The 15,731-nt window shown below is 49.8% G+C and overlaps 1 protein-coding gene across 3 annotated transcripts in view; it reads right to left on the bottom strand.

Moving 5' to 3' along the window:
- Positions 1 to 15,731, bottom strand: part of LOC142250597 (histone H3-like centromeric protein A) — a 108,907-nt gene that overhangs the window by 84,889 nt on the left and 8,287 nt on the right. For all 3 annotated transcript variants that reach the window (XM_075322778.1, XM_075322779.1, XM_075322780.1), the window contains exons 2-4: positions 1,819 to 1,977; positions 1,358 to 1,488; positions 1,190 to 1,267 (exon numbers count right to left, since the gene is read on the bottom strand). In XM_075322778.1, the coding sequence (XP_075178893.1) occupies positions 1,190 to 1,267; positions 1,358 to 1,488; positions 1,819 to 1,966 (357 nt within the window). In that variant the 5' untranslated portion in view covers positions 1,967 to 1,977. The remainder of the gene's footprint in view (positions 1 to 1,189; positions 1,268 to 1,357; positions 1,489 to 1,818; positions 1,978 to 15,731) is intronic.

Raw genomic sequence — 15,731 nt, 5'->3', positions numbered from 1 at the left:
TATATGGGCCCTCTTTTCTTCCATCCGAAATAGTCAGCAGCTACTGCTGACTAAAATCTGTGGAGCTATGCGTGGATGTCTGACCTCCTTCGCACACAAAGCTAAAACTGGAGAACCCGTGATACCACGGGGGGGTATAGCCAGAGGGGGAGGGGCCTTGCACTTTTTAGTGTAGTGCTTTGTGTGGCCTCCGGAGGGCAGTAGCTATACCCCAATCGTCTGGGTCTCCCAATAGAGCGCTGAAGAAATTCTAATTTTTTACTTTGAAAAATAAAATATATTTTTTTTTATTCCCCTTAGAAGATATTAACCTGCAATGGTTTGTTCTTTTTACCACAAGATATTGTAGTATATAATAAAACCATTAATCTCCAATGAAGTAACAAATCGCTGCCACTGAACCCCTTAAAGGGAATCTGTCAGCAGGTTTTTGCTACCACATTATAGAGCAGCATGATGTAGACAAATAGACCCTGCATCCAACAATATGTCACTTATTTACTGGGTACAGCGGTTCTGACACAGAGATGTTTAGATTTAGCAATCTAGCAGAGCTCAGATCGGTCCTGTCCACACCAGGCTCTTTGTATACAATGTTAATAGACAGTGAGCAGATAATCATAAAAGGGGCGGAGTCGGAAAAGTGCCCCCACACCATCTAGTCACAGCAATGATAATCAACAGGTGCTAAAAGAAACATTGCAAGTAAACACCACAAGGGACCTTGATAAGAGACAGATAGCTGAATTTTGTGTGTTATCCACTACATCAGATTACATTGAAAAATCTGCTAACAAATTCCCTTTAAACCTGTCCAGGATTATCAGGAGTACTATGATGGCAGCCATGGGGATTTTCAGCAGGCCACTCAACTTCTGTGTCAATTAGTGTCTTAAAGGGCTCAATGGGTGCACGTAATGGCACGTCCCCACCTCCCCTTGGATTGCGAGCCTTAAATGAAGCAATCAGCTAATAAGCTGTCTCCGTACACCTGTACCCGATATAGGACAGACTAGTACATCCAATGTCAGGAAAGGGTTAAATATTTCCTCATTTTCACTATACAGGTGTGTGCAGGTCTGGTCTCTGGACACCCAACCATATCTATAGGCACGATGGCAAAATAGAGATGTGTCCCACTCAGCCCCCCATTACTTAGCATGTCCTAATATTAGGATAGGATACTTACCTCCTGTAAGGCCATGATGGCCGAGCTCTGCCACGAATACGGCACGCCCCTAGCATATTCCATACATACTTCTCGGACCTACAAGAATGAAAGGATATAAGATTTTTCCTACGGGTTGCTAAAAACAGAAAACCCAGAGGAACAGTCGTCACAACTAAATCCACTCACAAGTCTAGCAAATGGGGCCTTCCTGATCAAGAGCTCTGTTGACTTTTGATATTTCCGGATTTCTCTCAACGCTACTGTTCCTGGCCGGTAGCGTCTTCTCTGTGGTTTCGCCGGTGTCTTCTTCTTCTTATCTAGTTTGTTTGGGAAAAAAAAATAAATAAATAATACATCACAGCTTAAATGAGCCTACCTGCCATAACTACTAGGCACAAGAATAAAAAACAAATAAATAAATAAAATAAAAATGTATAAAAAGTCATGCAGGAGCTCAGTCTTCCGGTATACATCAGCATACACTGTGCTCCCCCTAGTGGCTGGACAGGGCTGCAGAAATGGGTGTATTTGCCTGCATACACATGCGGATTTAATACAAATGTGCACATTTTTCAATCCTCGCCAGGTAAAATAAGTTGATGGCTTTTCAAATTTACCTGATGTATGGAATGACGTACGCATCTTACCCTGCGGAGACCGAGAAGGACCTGCTCCTGTGCTTCCAGGAGATTTTGAAGTTGAAGGCTGTGGGCTTTGCAATGGTTGAGAAGATGAAGGCTTCTTTTGTGGCTGCTTAGTCTTCCTGCGATGTTGAGTGGTCTGTGGGTTTCTCATGATGATAAACGCTGAGTGACAAAATCAGAGCTTCAAACAAGAGACAACTCAGCAGGATCATGAATGACGTATATTACTATGTCTACTGGAGCTCAGCAAAAAGATTTGCAGGGCCCTGTCCAGTGGCTTTATCCATAGCGGCCTCTGGACCATAGCCCTGCGAATTCTCTCCTACATGTGACTCTCTCTCCTGATTACTCTGCCCTGTGATATCATTACATTATGGTGTAAAGTACATGTGACAATGAGGGGTTGTCAGGAATGTCATGAGTAATAGAAGGTTTGCTGCGCCCTGGTGCTCACTATTGTGGCCTCTGGACCAGTGAATCTCTCCAGAACGTCTGGCTCACGTACCTTTGCATACGTTTTCTGGTCTCCTGTCTGGAGAAGTTGTCGAAAATCTTTGGATTTCCAGCTGGTCCTCAAATGGCAAGCACAGAAGAGGAGAGAGGAACGCAGGGCAATGTCACATGGGATTCCATCACTGTAATGCTGGGGCCACACGGGGATTACTGCGATCCCCTCGCATGACACTCGGCTCACGCTGGCAGTACAGCAGAGACGAGTGTCATGCAAGTGTCATTGCGACTGAGGTCCGATCGTGCGAGCAGACCTCAGCTGCGGGGGCGGGCCGGCTCTGTGGAGGGGTGGGCCAGCGCTGACGAGGGGAGGGAGGGATTTATCTCCCTTTCTCCTCCGAAGCCGGCTATTGCCATTCTCGCCCTGCACTTGTGGTACACCGGTGTACTGCGAGTGCAGTGCGATTTTTCTCTTGCTCCATACACTTGAATGGGTGCGAATAAAAATCTTAATTACTTACCGGTAATGGGATTTTCAGAAGCCCATGACAGCACCACCTATCTCTCAGGTGGTGCTGTCATGGGCGAAAGGGAAAACAATGATCACATTGCACCCGCTGCATGCTGCGATTGTTTTCTCGGTCCGATTAGGGATCAAAAAATAATCACTCATGTGTGCTGACACATAGGGTAATATTGGTTCGAGTGGAATGCGATTTTTTTTATCGCACTCCACTCGCACCGAATTTCATGCCATGTGGCTTAGGCCTAATAGAGAACATGAAGTGAATGTACAATTCTAATACCTGGGGGCCTAGGAGGCTAAATGGAGCACTGTAAAGTAGCCCATGTAAAGTATGGTTCCAGTCCATCTACAGAAATATAGTAAATATCACAAGGAGGAGGGGGATGCAGCTGCAGTTCTGGTTACCCTTGAGGCTACAGAAGCGGTGAGGTATCAGACCAGGTCAGGATACCATGCGAATATGCAGGAAACTACAGTAATGTCAGAGCAAACTTATTTGAAGATCCACCACAGAAATCTGAAGCCGCCACATCCAAGAAATACAGTAGTTCAAGCACTACACATGTCTGACTGTGATGATGACATTAAATTAATCTGTCAGCAGAATTTGCTTTCACCCTTCAAACTATTTATGTGTGCATGTAGCTGTGTCAAAGGCAAGTCCAGAAATAACCTAACATGAAATATACAGATAATCTAATATATAAAGCTCAGTGTATATATGTGTGTGTATGTATGTCCGCTAAAGGAATCCGCACGTTACATTTACAATCAGAAATTTTGCAGACGCCGCATGTGACTCAGGGAACGTCAGACTAGGTTAACTGGAAAATTTAACACCGCGCTTTACAATTACTGTCCAAAATCCTGCCTCCATTAAACTGAATGGAGGTGGGAGCTACAGGCTATTAATAGCAACTGTCAATGGTTGCTATAGGAACAAAATAAATTTAGTATAAGAAGCTTATGTGTGAGGTAATAAGATGTTGGTGGGGAGACAGATAAAGAGAGACAGACAAACAAAAACACAGAGAGACAGCCCCGGCAAAGAGACAGCCCCGGCAAAGAGACAGCCCCGGCAAAGAGACAGCCCCGGCAAAGAGACAGCCCCGGCAAAGAGACAGACAAAGATAGACGGGGAAAGAGAGACAGACAGGCACAGAGATGGAGACAGACTGATACAAATACAGAATACGTTAGAGATTTTTTTGTAATGAAAAAATCTCACAAACCAGCGCTGAAATATAAGAGAATGAGGGTTGATTTAATTAATTTATTTTATTAAAACAGTCCTAATTCCTACTGCTGAACAAGGACAAATATACAAATAAAAATAGAAAACTTTTTTAGGCACAATAGGACTACAATATCGTGGGGCCCCGGCCGGTGGCAGCCACGATATGATGCAAGAATAATAATTTGACAGGTACCTAATTCAGTTAAAAAGTAAATACTCAAGGATAAAAATATACATATGTTTGTAATAGCTGTAAAAGTTCGGTCACAAAAGCAATCCAGCAGCCCGTAAACAAAAGCAATCCTCCTACTTCAGGATACCTGCACCAAAAATAGAGTTCTGTACTTGATTAAATTCTCACACGCTGCACTCATTCATGGTCCTTGGTTAGAATTGAATATACCGCGCTCCTAGCAAGGAGTGTAGCGGTAACTGAACCAGTGCACCGGGGGCCCGTAACAGATCCCCAGTGTATGTTACCTGACGCCGACACCAGTCAGGAAGGTTCCGTGAAATGTGGTCCTTGCGTGGGATAGATTTTTCTCCTAGCTGGAGAGAATGGCTGATGCTGGGTCTCGATGCACAGAAACTTGAGTCCAGACACCCGGGTGCCAAATGAGAGTTGTTGAAGACGTGCAGGGTTAGATTGTCCTGAATTGTAGGCTACGTTGAATGCTTGTTTGGGCGTTCACCTGCCAGAGATCCAGCAGGTCCCGTACTCAGTGAAGAGAAGAGACAGTTACGTCCACTTCACGAACAAGGACTGAGCACAATCCGACGCGCGTTTCGGGGGCGTCACCGGTCCCCTTCCTCAAGGATCCTTGAGGAAGGGGACCGGTGACGCCCCCGAAAAAGCATCGGGGATACGGAAAAAAATAATTGAGCAGGGATGCCGATCCGTTATGTGCATCCCTGATCAGCGCTCGGCGGGACGCACGGACTGATGCAATACAAAAAGCGTCGGGGATACAGGAAAAAGAAGTATCGCATCTGTCCGTGCGTCCCGCTGAGCGCGGATCAACATCCCTGCTCAATTTTTCTCGTGACTTTTTTTTTCCGTATCCCCAGCGCTTTTTGTATCTCATCCGACCGTGCCTCCTGCAGCGGCCGATCAGTGCACTGCATCTGTGCGTTTGAAAAGTCAAATGGCGTTCCTTGTCTTCTGAGCCCGGCCATGCGCCCAAACAATTGATTTCCACCACATATGAGGTATCTGCGTACTCGGGAAAAATTGCACAATACGTTTTATGGTGCATTTTTTCCTGATACCGTTGTAAAAAGAAAAAAAAAAAAAAAGCTACCTAGTTGCTGCAAAAATTTAAAAAAAATAAATAATTTTCACGGTTCAACGTTATCAACTTTCAGTGGAGCCCCTGGGGGTACAAGGGGCTCACTAAACATCTAGATAAATTCCTTGAGGGGTCTAGTTCCAAAATGGGGTAATTTGTGGGGGAGCTCCACTGTTTAGCCACCATGGGGAGGGGTCTAAAAACGTGACATGGCGTCCGCTAATGATTTCAATCAATTTTGCTGTCAAATGGTGCCCTTCTCTTCTGAGCCCCGCCATGCGCCCAACATTTACTTTCCACCACAAGTGAGGTATCTGCGTACTCAGGAGAAAATGGACAATACGTTTTATGGTGCATTTTTTCCTGATACCCTTGTGAAAAAACAAAGCTACCTAGTTGAAGCAACAGTTTTGTGGTAAAAAATGTTTTTTTTCTTTTCACGGCTCAACGTTATAAACTTCTGTGAAGCCCCCAGGTGTTCAAAGTGCTCACCAAACATCAAGAAAAAATATTTGAGGGCTCTAGTTTCCAAAATGGGGTCACTTGTGGGGGAGCTCCATTGTTTAGGCACCTCAGGGGGTCTTCAAACCCGACATGGCGTCCGCTAATGAGTGCAGCTAATTTTGCGTTCAAAAATTCAAATGGCGCTCCTTGCCTTCCGAGCACTGCCGTGTGTCCAAACATTTGATTTCCACCACATATGAGGTATCTGCGTACTCAGGAGAAAATGGACAATACATTTTATGTTGCATTTTTTCCCGATACCCTTGTGAAAAAAAAAGCTACCTAGTTGAAGCAACAGTTTTGTGGTAAAAAAAATTTTTTCTCTTTTCACGGCTCAACGTTATAAACTTCTGTGAAGCCCCCAGGTGTTCAAAGTGCTCACCAAACATCAAGAAAAAATATTTGAGGGCTCTAGTTTCCAAAATGGGGTCACTTGTGGGGGAGCTCCATTGTTTAGGCACCGCAGGGGGTCTTCAAACCCGACATGGCGTCCGCTAATTAGTGCAGCTAATTTTGCGTTCAAAAATTCAAATGGCGCTCCTTGCCTTCCGAGCACTGCAGTGTGTCCAAACATTTGATTTCCACCACATATGAGGTATCAGCGTACTCAGGAGAAAATGCACAATAAATTGTAGGGTGCACTTTCTCTTTTCTCCCTTGTAAAAATGAAAATTTTATGGCTAAAGTAACATTTTTGTGTTAAAAAGTAAAATTTTCATTTTTTCCTTCCACATTGCTTTGGTTCCTGTGAAGCACCTAAAGGGTTAATAAACTTCTTGGATGTGGTTTTGAGCAGTGTGAGGGGTGCAGTTTTTAGAATGGGGTCACTTTTGGGTATTTTCTGTCACCTCGGCCTCTCAAAGTCACTTCAAATGTGATGTGGTCCCTAAAAAAAATATTTTGTAAATTTTGTTGGAAAAATTAGAAATTGCTGATGAACTTTGACCCCTTCTAACTTCCTAACGAAAAAAAAATTCTTTCGAAAATTGCGCTGATGTAAAGTTGACAAGTGGGAAATGTTATTTAGTAACTATTTTGTGTGACATATCTCTCAGATTTATGGGCATAAATTTTCAAAGTTTGAAAATTGCGAAATTTTCCAAATTTTCGCACAATTTCCTAAATTTTCACAAATAAACGCAAAAACTATCGGCCTAAATTTACAACTGACATGAAGTACAATATGTCACGAAAAAACAATGTCAGAATCGCCAGGATCCGTTGAAGCGTTCCAGAGTTATAACCTGTCAAAGTGACACTGGTCAGAATTGCAAAAAATGGCCCGGTCATTAGGGTGTTTTAGTGGCCGGGGGTGAAGGGGTTAATGAAGAGTTACCACCCATTTTAAATAAATATAAATATACCTAGCAAAAATTGCCTTATTTTTCAAATTACTGCAATTAAAGTGCCACAGTGCTAGAGAACATGGAAGCCACCAAGGTGGTTAGAAATAAATAATCAAATGATTAATTGATTGGATTATATAAAAAAAAAATCCATAAATGATTTAACAAATCTTCCCATATAGTGCGAACCTCCCATACCTCACTGCACAGACGCACAACAGCAGTTTAAAAAGGCATAACATCTTTAGGAAGTATATTTACCAGTATATGCAGGTGGTATCACAAACAGTCCACAGCCCCTCACTCCGACACGTGTTTCGCTCAATTGCTTTATCAAGGAGCTCCTTTTTAAACTGCTGCTGTGCGTCTGTGCAGTGAGGTATGGGAGGTTCGCACTATATGGGAAGATTTGTTAAATCATTTATGGATTTTTTTTATATAATCCAATCAATTAATCATTTGATTATTTATTTCTAACCACCTTGGTGGCTTCCATGTTCTCTAGCACTGTGGCACTTTAATTGCAGTAATTTGAAAAATAAGGCAATTTTTGCTAGGTATATTTATATTTATTTAAAATGGGTGGTAACTCTTCATTAAAATTCCCATGAAATGTATAAGGGATTATTGCAAAACAATATAATCTGATGTTCGGTCCATGACCCTTAATATTACATCTACCATTTAGCACTTTTTCTTGCTGTTTTTTAAGTGTATTCTTGTATGATTTTAACTCATATTTCAATAAAAATTGCTCTTAATTGTTTCACCTTGTCACTTCTTTTTTTGAACATGCACACATGTTCAAGGTTGTTGTTCATATTATACTGAAGTGCAGTTCTATTTAGGACTAAATGTTGAAAAAAATCTCATAGACCTGCATAAAAACAAAATACTCCTTAGATCAAGCACTTGATATTGACAGCGGCATTTACAGGGAAGGGGTCATCCAAAAAAAAAATAAATATTCAATAACTGAAAAAAAATGAACAGTATTAATGTTTTAATGTTTTGTTTAAATATGGTTTGTTTTGAATTGAGCAAAATATAAAAAAAAATGAAAAAGTTTAATATTTTCCACTGTTAGGCTATGTGCCCATGTTGCGTTGTGTCCCTGCAGAAATTTCTGCAGCGATTTGAACAGCATACGTGCGCTTCAAATTTCTGCAGAAACACTGTCTAATGAAAAGCCGATTTCATGCGCTCTGAATGCAGCCCCCACCATAGACAGATCGGGGGCTGCATCCAAAGCGCACGAAAAGTGACATGTTGCTTTTTAGAACGCAGAGATTTGGCAGCATGCAAATCGCTGCGTTCTAAAACGCAACGTGCGCATGGATTATGTACAATCTTCATAGATTGTGCAGAGGACGCAGGATGCATACAGTTATGTTGCGGTGCAGAACGCAGCATAACTGCATGTAATACGCACATGTGGGCACAGAGCCTTAAGCACTAGGGGGAGCAGCTGCTGCAATCCTACTGTAGAACTAGCCTGGATTACAGCTGCAGTAAACTGGGCAGAATCTGCTCTCCTGTGTGTGATGTCACCTCCCCTCCCAATCTGGGTGTTTCCATAAGGATAAAAGAGAATGAAGTTTAGGGACACAATGCGGAGCCATTTAGTTGGTGACCAGAAATGTCTAAAGTGTCACCCATGACAGCAGGGGTATCACACAGGATAGAATCAGATGGCGGCAGAGAGGAGAGTGAGATCATCTTCTGACGCTGCATATTCACTAGCATGTTAGCGCACCCCCACTGTGGCGTACTAACATCCTACTGGAGCCAACTAGCCAGGTGAACTACTAGTCCCTGCGCTCATTAGCATACAATAAAAGATCTTTAGAAATACTTTTTCTAAAGATTTATCTATGCTAGTGTATACAGGGACAATAAAGGTCCAGTCACACTAAGCAACTTACCAGCGATCCTAACAACGATAGGGATCGCTGGTAAGTTGCTAGGAGGTTGCTGGTGAGATGTCACACTGCGACGCTCCAGCGATCCCACCAGCAACCTGACCTGGCAGGGATCGCTGGAGCGTCGCTACACGAGTTGCTGGTGAGCTCACCAGCAACCAGTGACCAGCCTCCAGCGCCGCGTGGAAGATGCTGCGCTTGGTAACTAAGGTAAATATCGGGTAACCAACCCGATATTTACCTTGGTTACCAGCGCACGGAGCTACACGTGCAGAGAGCAGGGAGCAGCGCACACTGAGCGCTGGCTCCCTGCTCTCCTAGTTACAGCACACATCGGGTTAATTACCCGATGTGTCCTGCAGCTACATGTGCAAAGAGCAGGAGCCGGCACTGACAGTGAGAGCGGCGGAGGCTGGTAACAAAGGTAAATATCGGGTAACCAAGGACAGGGCTTCTTGGTTACCCGATGTTTACTGTGGTTACCAGCCTCCGCAGAAGCCGGCTCCTGCTGCCTGCACATTTAGTTGTTGCTGTCTCGCTGTCACACACAGCGATCTGTGCTTCACAGCGGGACAGCAACAACTAAAAAATGGCCCAGGACATTCAACAACAACCAACGACCTCACAGCAGGGGCCAGGTTGTTGCTGGATGTCACACACAGCAACATCGCTAGCAACGTCACAAAAGTTGTTCGTTAGCAGCGATGTTGCTAGCGATGTTGCTTAGTGTGACGGGGCCTTTAGGCAGGGATTAGCAATATGCACCCAGAACTGCTCATGGTTCTGGGTGCATATTGGGCCTGACAGGTTCCCTTTAAGGATAACAAAGTCAATGTTTTGGAGTGGCCATCACAATGCCCTGATCTCAAGCCTATTGAAAATGTATGGGCAAAGCTGAAAGGCCAATGCAAGAAGGCGACCTACAAACATGGCTAAGTTACACTAGTTCTGCCAGGAGGAAAGGGCCCAAATTCCTACCAACTATTGTTAGAAGCTTGTGGAAGGAGATCCAAAATAATGAAATGTATGTAAACTTTTTACTTTGCAGAAAGTAACAAAAAAAGCCTTAAAACATTATCTCTCTCATTATTCTGGCATTTGACAAATATAAATAATTTTGGTTCCTAATTGACTTAAAACGGGATTTATTCTGATTTCATGTCAGATAGTGAGAAAAACATGCAGAAGTGTCTTTATAGAGAGCGAAGGGAAACCTCTGGTTATAACTGTATGAGGGAGTCAGTAAGAATCAGGGAAATTGAGGAGTCGTTATCAGAGGTTTGGCTGACTCCACAGCCCTGTTTGCGACTAGTCCCTGGCCTCATTAGCATATCATAGAGGATCCTTAGAAATACATTTTCTAAAGATCTCTTTATCTATGCGACTAGATGCAGGGATTACTCATATGCTCCTAGAACTGCTCGTGGTTCTGGATCCATATTGCGCCTGACAGGTTCACTTCAAGGGGTTGTCTGGTCTAAATTCTCAAGTCTGCAGTTCCCCTATGTCTACTACGCGACTGCAGACTTGTGAGTCCTCACATCCCTTGCACTTTGAGGATTCTCTGGTATCAGAGGCTGGAACGTGGCATTAAAGAAGTTGTCCAATTACCAAAATTGTTTTTTTTTTCTGATAAATCTTGCTAATATGTGCCTCTCCACACATCTATCATGTTATTTCAGCAATATTGCCTTTTATTGTGCTCTAGCAGCACATCCTCATTGCTGGCTCCAGCTCTGATAGGGTTAATCTCTCTTCTGACTTCCTGGGTTCAGTTCCTACAACTCCCATAATTCTTTGTGGCTCTAGGGCTGTATCTAACACACCCACTGTGTTTAACACACCCACTCAGCTCTCCACCCAAAGTCTCCTCCCTGCCTCTTCCCTGTGGATGCACTGAGAGCAATCACACAGAGACAGCCGAATCTCCCAGCTCTGCACAACCAGGGGAAGAAAGCAGCTATCTTCTGCTTGTTCTCATATAGTTCAAAATAATTGGGGGGGAAAAAAATGACGGGGTCATGAGATTGCTTTTTTCCCTCTTGCATAGTCTCTGTGTCGTCCGTATCATCCGTGTGGCATGCATTTTGCAGGCTACTTTCACATCAGCGTTTTTTTGCCTGTAGGCAAAAAAAAAAAAAAAACGCAAATCGCATATGACCGGATCCTGTGGATTAAATATGCAATGCATGCAACCGTTATTTTACCGTATCCTTCTGCAGCGGGACACAGAATTTATCAGCCGGCACTGGAGTCAGATGACTCCTGATCTCACAGCCTGCACACGCTGCAATGGATGCAGGTTAACAGCAGTCACTGCCTGCTACCGATCACGTGTGACCGTGTGCGGGCTGTGTGGTCAGGAGTTCAGATCAGCAGACTCCAGTGTTGGCCAATTAGGCTGGGGCCACACGGGGATTACTGCGATCCCCTCACATGACACTCGGCTCACGCTGGCAGTACAGCAGAGCTGAGTGTCATGCGTGTATCCCTGCGACTGAGGTCCGACTGTGCGAGCGGACCTCAGCTGCGGGTGAACGGTCCGGCACTGAGGAGGAGTGGGAGTTATTTCTCTCCCTCTCTCCTCCATAGTCGGCTATTGCGATTCTCGCTCTGCACTCGCGGACACCGATGTACCGTGAGTGCAGTGCGATTTTTCTCTCACCCCATTACACTTGAATGGGTAAAAAAGAGAGAGTCTTGCATTACAGTTGCAGCATGCTGCGATTGTTTTCTCGGTCTGATAAGGGCTGAGCAAATAATCGCTCATGTGCGCTGACACATAGGGTAATATTGGTCCGAATGGAATGCGATGTTTTAACGCACTCCACTCACACCGTTTTTCTCGCGGTGTGGCTTAGGCCTTACTTGTTCTGTGCCCCCTTGCATCCATCGCAGCGTGTGCGGGCTGCAGTTCAGATCATCTGACTCCAGTACTGGACTGAACTCAGGTGACCTCATAGCCTGTACACTCTGCGATGGATGCAGGGGGGACACAAAACAAGTAATCGGACGACACTGGAGTCATCTAATTACCGTATTTTTCGCTTTATAAGACGCACTTTTGTTCCCCCAAATTTTGGGGGAAAGTAAGGGGTGCGTCTTATAAGCCGAATATATGGGGGGGGGGTATATACACTGCAGGGTCCAGGGGAGGTGGGGGCGCTGCTGGGGGCAGGTGAACGCTGCGGCGGCAGCGTTTGATCTCCTGCTCCCGCTCATATAATATGCACAGCCGCTGTCCATCTCCGGTGGTGCTGAAATCGCACCGCAGTGACGGGCTGGGGGAGTGGTGCATATTATATGTCTCTGCGCCCCCCTGTGATGGCACATGCCCCCCCCTGTGTTAGATATGGCCCCCTTGCAGCTACTCATTCTAAAATAAAAAAAAGCTTTATTTACCCCCTCTAGCGTTTCTCCCCGGTGTCCCTGCTTCCACTGATCAGGCACGCAGAGATCTCAGTCTGCTGTGCCGATCACATGACCGGCACCAAGAACCAGGAAGTGGAAGAACAGAAGCACGGAGGGAGACAGGAGGGAGATCAGCGCTGGAGGAGGTAGGAGGGGGAGAAGAGGGGAGGGGAGAAGAGGGGGAGAAGAGGGGAGGGGAGAAGAGGGGGAGAAGAGGGGAGGGGAGAAGAGGGGGAGAAGAGGGGAGGGGAGAAGAGGGGAGGGGGAGAAGAGGGGAGGGGGAGAAGAGGGGAGGGGGAGAAGAGGGGAGGGGGAGAAGAGGGGAGGGGGAGAAGAGGGGAGGGGGAGAAGAGGGGAGGGGGAGAAGAGGGGAGGGGGAGAAGAGGGGAAGGACAAGAGGGGAGGGGGAGAAGAGGGGAAGGACAAGAGGGGAGGGGGAGAAGAGGGGAAGGACAAGAGGGGGGGGAGAAGAGGGGAAGGACAAGAGGGGGGGGAGAAGAGGGGAAGGACAAGAGGGGGGGGGAGAAGAGGGGAAGGACAAGAGGGGGGGGGAGAAGAGGGGAAGGACAAGAGGGGGGGGAGAAGAGGGGAAGGACAAGAGGGGGGGGAGAAGAGGGGAAGGACAAGAGGGGGGGGGAGAAGAGGGGAAGGACAAGAGGGGGGGGGAGAAGAGGGGAAGGACAAGAGGGGGGGGGAGAAGAGGGGAAGGACAAGAGGGGGGGGAGAAGAGGGGAAGGACAAGAGGGGGGGGAGGGGGAAGGACAAGAGGGGGGGGAGGGGGAAGGACAAGAGGGGGGGGAGGGGGAAGGACAAGAGGGGGGGGAGGGGGAAGGACAAGAGGGGGGGGGAGGGGGAAGGACAAGAGGGGGGGGAGGGGGAAGGACAAGAGGGGGGGGAGGGGGAAGGACAAGAGGGGGGGGAGGGGGAAGGACAAGAGGGGGGGGAGGGGGAAGGACAAGAGGGGGGGGAGGGGGAAGGACAAGAGGGGGGGGGGAGGGGGAAGGACAAGAGGGGGGGGGAGGGGGAAGGACAAGAGGGGGGGGGAGGGGGAAGGACAAGAGGGGGGGGGAGGGGGAAGGACAAGAGGGGGGGGGAGGGGGAAGGACAAGAGGGGGGGGGAGGGGGAAGGACAAGAGGGGGGGGAGGGGGAAGGACAAGAGGGGGGGGAGGGGGAAGGACAAGAGGGGGGGGAGGGGGAAGGACAAGAGGGGGGGGAGGGGGAAGGACAAGAGGGGGGGGGAGGGGGAAGGACAAGAGGGGGGGGAGGGGGAAGGACAAGAGGGGGGGGAGGGGGAAGGACAAGAGGGGGGGGAGGGGGAAGGACAAGAGGGGGGGGAGGGGGAAGGACAAGAGGGGGGGGGAGGGGGAAGGACAAGAGGGGGGGGAGGGGAAGGACAAGAGGGGGGGGAGGGGAAGGACAAGAGGGGGGGGGAGGGGAAGGACAAGAGGGGGGGGGAGGGGAAGGACAAGAGGGGGGGGGAGGGGAAGGACAAGAGGGGGGGGGAGGGGAAGGACAAGAGGGGGGGGGAGGGGAAGGACAAGAGGGGGGGGGAGGGGAAGGACAAGAGGGGGGGGGAGGGGAAGGACAAGAGGGGGGGGGAGGGGAAGGACAAGAGGGGGGGGAGGGGAAGGACAAGAGGGGGGGGAGGGGGAAGGACAAGAGGGGGGGGAGGGGAAGGACAAGAGGGGGGGGAGGGGAAGGACAAGAGGGGGGGGAGGGGAAGGACAAGAGGGGGGGGAGGGGAAGGACAAGAGGGGGGGGAGGGGACGGACAAGAGGGGGGGGAGGGGACGGACAAGAGGGGGGGGGAGGGGACGGACAAGAGGGGGGGGGAGGGGACGGACAAGAGGGGGGGAGGGGACGGACAAGAGGGGGGGAGGGGACGGACAAGAGGGGGGGAGGGGACGGACAAGAGGGGGGGAGGGGACGGACAAGAGGGGGGGGAGGGGACGGACAAGAGGGGGGGGAGGGGACGGACAAGAGGGGGGGAGGGGACGGACAAGAGGGGGGGAGGGGACGGACAAGAGGGGGGGAGGGGACGGACAAGAGGGGGGGAGGGGACGGACAAGAGGGGGGGGAGGGGACGGACAAGAGGGGGGGAGGGGACGGACAAGAGGGGGGGGAGGGGACGGACAAGAGGGGGGGAGGGGACGGACAAGAGGGGGGGAGGGGACGGACAACGAGGGGGGGAGGGGACGGACAAGAGGGGGGGAGGGGACGGACAACGAGGGGGGGAGGGGACGACAACGAGGGGGGGAGGGGACGACAACGAGGGGGGGAGGGGACGACAACGAGGGGGGGAGGGGACGACAACGAGGGGGGAGGGGACGACAACGAGGGGGGGAGGGGACGACAACGAGGGGGGGAGGGGACGACAACGAGGGGGGGAGGGGACGACAACGAGGGGGGGGAGGGGACGACAACGAGGGGGGGAGGGGACGACAACGAGGGGGGGAGGGGACGACAACGAGGGGGGGAGGGGAGGGGACGACAACGAGGGGGGGAGGGGACGACAACGAGGGGGGGAGGGGACGACAACGAGGGGGGGAGGGGACGACAACGAGGGGGGGAGGGGACGACAACGAGGGGGGGAGGGGACGACAACGAGGGGGGGAGGGGACGACAACGAGGGGGGGAGGGGACGACAACGAGGGGGGGGGAGAGGGGGGACGACAACGAGGGGGGGAGGGGACGACAACGAGGGGGGGGAGGGGACGACAACGAGGGGGGGGAGGGGGACGACAACGAGGGGGGGAGGGGACGACAACGAGGGGGGGAGGGGACGACAACGAGGGGGGGAGGGGACGACAACGAGGGGGGGAGGGGACGACAACGAGGGGGGGAGGGGACGACAACGAGGGGGGGAGGGGACGACAACGAGGGGGGGAGGGGGACGACAACGAGGGGGGGAGGGGACGACAACGAGGGGGGGAGGGGACGACAACGAGGGGGGGAGGGGACGACAACGAGGGGGGGAGGGGACGACAACGAGGGGGGGAGGGGACGACAACGAGGGGGGGGAGGGGACGACAACGAGGGGGGGAGGGGACGACAACGAGGGGGGGAGGGGACGACAACGAGGGGGGGAGGGGACGACAACGAGGGGGGGAGGGGACGACAACGAGGGGGGGGAGGGGACGACAACGAGGGGGGGAGGGGACGACAACGAGGGGGGGAGGGGACGACAACGAGGGGGGGAGGGGACGACAACGAGGGGGGGAGGGGACGGAC

The sequence above is a fragment of the Anomaloglossus baeobatrachus genome, chromosome 9, assembly GCF_048569485.1.
Source record: "Anomaloglossus baeobatrachus isolate aAnoBae1 chromosome 9, aAnoBae1.hap1, whole genome shotgun sequence".
In the NCBI taxonomy this organism is placed as follows: domain Eukaryota; kingdom Metazoa; phylum Chordata; class Amphibia; order Anura; family Aromobatidae; genus Anomaloglossus; species Anomaloglossus baeobatrachus.
Note: the sequence above shows the minus strand (reverse complement) of the source record. Positions and strands in the feature narration are given on the sequence as shown.